At 56.2% G+C, this 3,517-nt stretch overlaps 1 protein-coding gene across 1 annotated transcript in view; it reads left to right on the top strand.

The window, feature by feature from the left end:
* LOC113406944 (hydrocephalus-inducing protein homolog) overlaps nt 1-2,889 on the top strand; it is a 359,446-nt gene extending 356,557 nt beyond the window's left edge. The window contains 3 exon segments of the mRNA XM_029912029.1: nt 812-962; nt 1,297-1,527; nt 2,827-2,889. Of these exon segments, the coding sequence (XP_029767889.1) occupies nt 812-962; nt 1,297-1,527; nt 2,827-2,889 (445 nt within the window).
* The last annotated feature ends 628 nt before the right edge of the window (nt 2,890-3,517 follow it).

Raw genomic sequence — 3,517 nt, 5'->3', positions numbered from 1 at the left:
GGGCTCAGGAGGGTGCAGGTGTTGGGGTACAGGAGGAGGGCAGGGGTAGGGGCACAGGAGGGGGAAGGTGTTCGGGTGCAGGAGAGGGCAGAGGTTGGGGTGCAGGAGGTTGCAGCTGTTGGGGTGCAGGAGGAGGGCAGGGGTTAGGGGCACAGGAGGGGCCAGGTATTGGGGTGCAGGAGGGGGCAGAGAACAGGGTGTAGGGATTAGGGGTGCAGGAGGGGGAACAGGCATTAGGGGCAAACGGGCACAGTGCAGGGGTTGGGGGGAAGGGAGGGTGGGGATCCCACGGGGGCCAGGGGCAATGGGGGGTGCCACGCGCATGGGGGGCCAGGGGCACCAAAATGCAAGTTCGCCCAGGGTGCCATTTTCCCTCAAGCCGGCCCTGGTCACATGGTTTGGAACCACAAAGCACATGTTGGACCAACTATTGAGGAGCAGAAGGACCAGACTGTGCAGGGCCCAGGAATTGTGGGATAGCTTTGGTGGACTATCCAAACACAAGCCTGGCTAGAATAGCCTCAGCGAAGTGGGCAGGCATGACACTATAGCGGACCGTGGCCTCACACCTCTACCCTGGGACGAGCCAGTCAGCCCGTGTTGTGAGGGGTGCGGGTGCATGTCAAAGGGCTTTGTGGGTGTTAGGGCAGGGCGTAGACATGTGTCAGAGCCCGTGTCCCTACTACAGTGTAGACATACTCTAACTGCACCAGTTGGACAGCCTGCGTAAATGTTTGCTACCTGGCGGATGTCTGGCTGTTTGCAGTGGAAATGAGGCCTTTTGACCTTTCTCTTGTTTGTCTCTCCCCAGATTCCATGTGATAGTGGATGTGATCAAACCAGAAAAGCTGGACATCACCACCATGCTGAAGGGGCTGGACTACACGGAAGTGCCTGCCTCCTCCAAGAAGGACTATAAGCTCACCTTCTTCTCCTACAAGGAAGGGCTATTCAGTGCCAAGGTAGACCCGCTCCCAGGCCCTGTGGCTCTGCAAAGGAAGGGTTGCTTGCTGGTCGTGTGTGGGGATGAGGGTGGGTGTCTCTAGGATTTTAAACCAAAATATTGAAACTTTTGGGTGCCCAGAATGAGGTGACTGTTCTGGTAGTTGGACATCTAAAGTGAAGCTCCCCTGGAAGCTGAGCAGGGCACCTGTTCTCTGCCAGGTGTGCGTAGGAGGCAGGTGGGAAGAGTCCAAGATGAGTTCATTTCTCCTGTGACCGGAACTAGCCCCCGGTCCAGAGGGAGCTCCCAGCTCCCCTAGGTCTGACTGTTACCTCTTTTGTACTTGATTTCAGGTGACCTTTCGCAATGAGGCGACACAGGAGTACGTGTTCTACCTGGTCACGTTCAAGGCCATCCCTTCTGGTCCGGTCAGCACCATCGAGATGGTTACCCCTGTTCGGCAGAGCACGTCCTCCTCCGTCAAGGTGGAGAACCCCCTCATCTTCCCGGTGACGTTCACTACAGACTGCAAAGTGCCCGACGTCAACCTCCCGCCACAGTTCATTGTGCCCGCCCAGTCCGAGGTAGGACAAAGCCTTGCACAGCAAACCTGCTTCCCCCGCTCTCCTCCCTCTGCAGTAGCGCAATTGCTGTGACCTTCTAGAATGTCAACAGCCCAAGTGCTCATAGGCGCCAACTTTCTCTGGCACCGATGGGTGCCCGGGCCCCCCTGCCCCTGGCCCCGCCCTGACTCCACCCCATCCCTGCCCCTGGCCCCGCCCCCATTCCAACCCCATCCCAAAGTCCCTGCCCTAACTCCGCCCCCTCCCTGCCCCTATTGGATCCCTTTCCCAAATCCCCGCCCCAGCCCCGCCTCTTTCCCCAGCACGCCGCGTTCCCCCTCCTCCCCCCTCCCTCCCTGCCCCGCGAATCAGCTGTTTCGTGGTGCAAGCGCTGGGAGGGAAGGGGGAGAAGCAGGACACGTCAGTGCGCTCGCAGAGAAGGTGGAGGTGAGCTGGAGCAGGGGGGCAGGGCAGGGCCACGGGGAGCTGCCGGTGGGTGCTCCAGCCCCAGAACACCCACGGAGTCGGCGCCTATGCAAGTGCTCCTGGCCCAGGTGTTAGCCTGAGCTGTGTGTGCACTATGGGGCTGGTTTCCAATGGTAACAGACCCCACCTGATCCTCAGCGGCTGCAGTCCCCAAAGGGTCACATGGGAATGAGAAGATGGGGAGGGTAAGCAAATCAGAGAGGTGGGGGGAGTGTGGATGTGCGGAGTATCCCTACAGAGAATTACACTGCCCTGCAGGAATCTGCCATGCACTGCTAGTATGCCTGTAACACATCACACGACCACATGCAGAGTTGCTGCCAACAAGCCCACAGGCCTTCCCACCACTGTTGTGATTGCACTGGCTGTTTGCAAGGCCAGCTACTGAGTCATTCGCCCCTGTGCCAATCCCCTCCAGGGCAGTGCTGTCACTGTGCTAACTCCAAGTGCAATCCCACGAGGCTTCTGCCTGCCCTTCTAAGCATCATCTCTGTCCCCTGTCCAGGCCTTAGCTGCGCTAAACACCCCAGCTCCCCGCACCCTTGTTCTGGGTAGGCCGAGAGCAGCTGAAGTGGGGCTGAGCTGCTCTCTGCTCTACCAATCTCCTTCTCCACCCCAGCTCCCCTGGCCCAAAGAGCAAAAGGACACAAAAGTTGGATGAAGAATACAGCTTTATTTTGGAAAATATTGCCGCTTTGTCTGCGGGCCAGCGGGGAGCTTTTCCTTTTCCCTGCGGCAGATTCTCCACAAAGCAGGAAGGACACACTGAATGGTTAATTAACAAACATACAGACATGGACTGGCACAGGCATCCTCCTCCCTCCTGCTTTACAGGGGTTTGCCACAGCTCTCCACCCCTTCGTCAATGCATCCCCCACCCCCAAGATCTGCGTGTGAGAAATCAGAAATGTCGTTATTTATATCAACGTTCCAGTAATTCCTAGAGACACGCACCCTTGTGGCTTAGCCTGTACAGACTTATCCGAGATAATCCCTGTCCCAAAATGCTGACAAGCCAAATGGACAAGCCAGGCTAGGGTGGATGGGGGGAAGAGATGTAACACGCAAGCAGAGTGATCAGAACAATGAAACAACTTTGTTAGTTCCACAATTTATTCACTTTCTGTCCCCCTGTCTGGGGTACATTTCGTCTTATGAATTGATAAATAATGATCATTGATTAATGAATTCATACCCCATCCCCACCATGTAAACCCATGGTGCTGTAGATGATAAATGCGCTGAGCAAGTGTAACCCACACACCACCTGGCTGTGGTGTTCTGTCCCAGCTAATGGTACTGAGACCACTGGGAGAGATTAATGAGTCTGCTGTACAGCCTTTGCTAAGGGCCATATGGCTTTTATGCAGTAGAGGCTCATTTATTAAGCTCCAGAGGTCCCAGGTTCGATTCCACCTGCCGACAACCAGCGTCTGTTGGTGTTACACAAGTGAGCACTGATTGGGTTGCAAGGGCGCTGCATGTTACAACCGCTGTTGACTGTTCATGATGCAGCACACAAGTG

Source organism: Terrapene carolina, unplaced genomic scaffold (assembly GCF_002925995.2).
Source record: "Terrapene carolina triunguis isolate 2854851 unplaced genomic scaffold, T_m_triunguis-2.0 Scaffold166, whole genome shotgun sequence".
Lineage (NCBI taxonomy): Eukaryota > Metazoa > Chordata > Testudines > Emydidae > Terrapene > Terrapene triunguis.
This window is presented reverse-complemented; position numbering and strand designations above follow the sequence as displayed.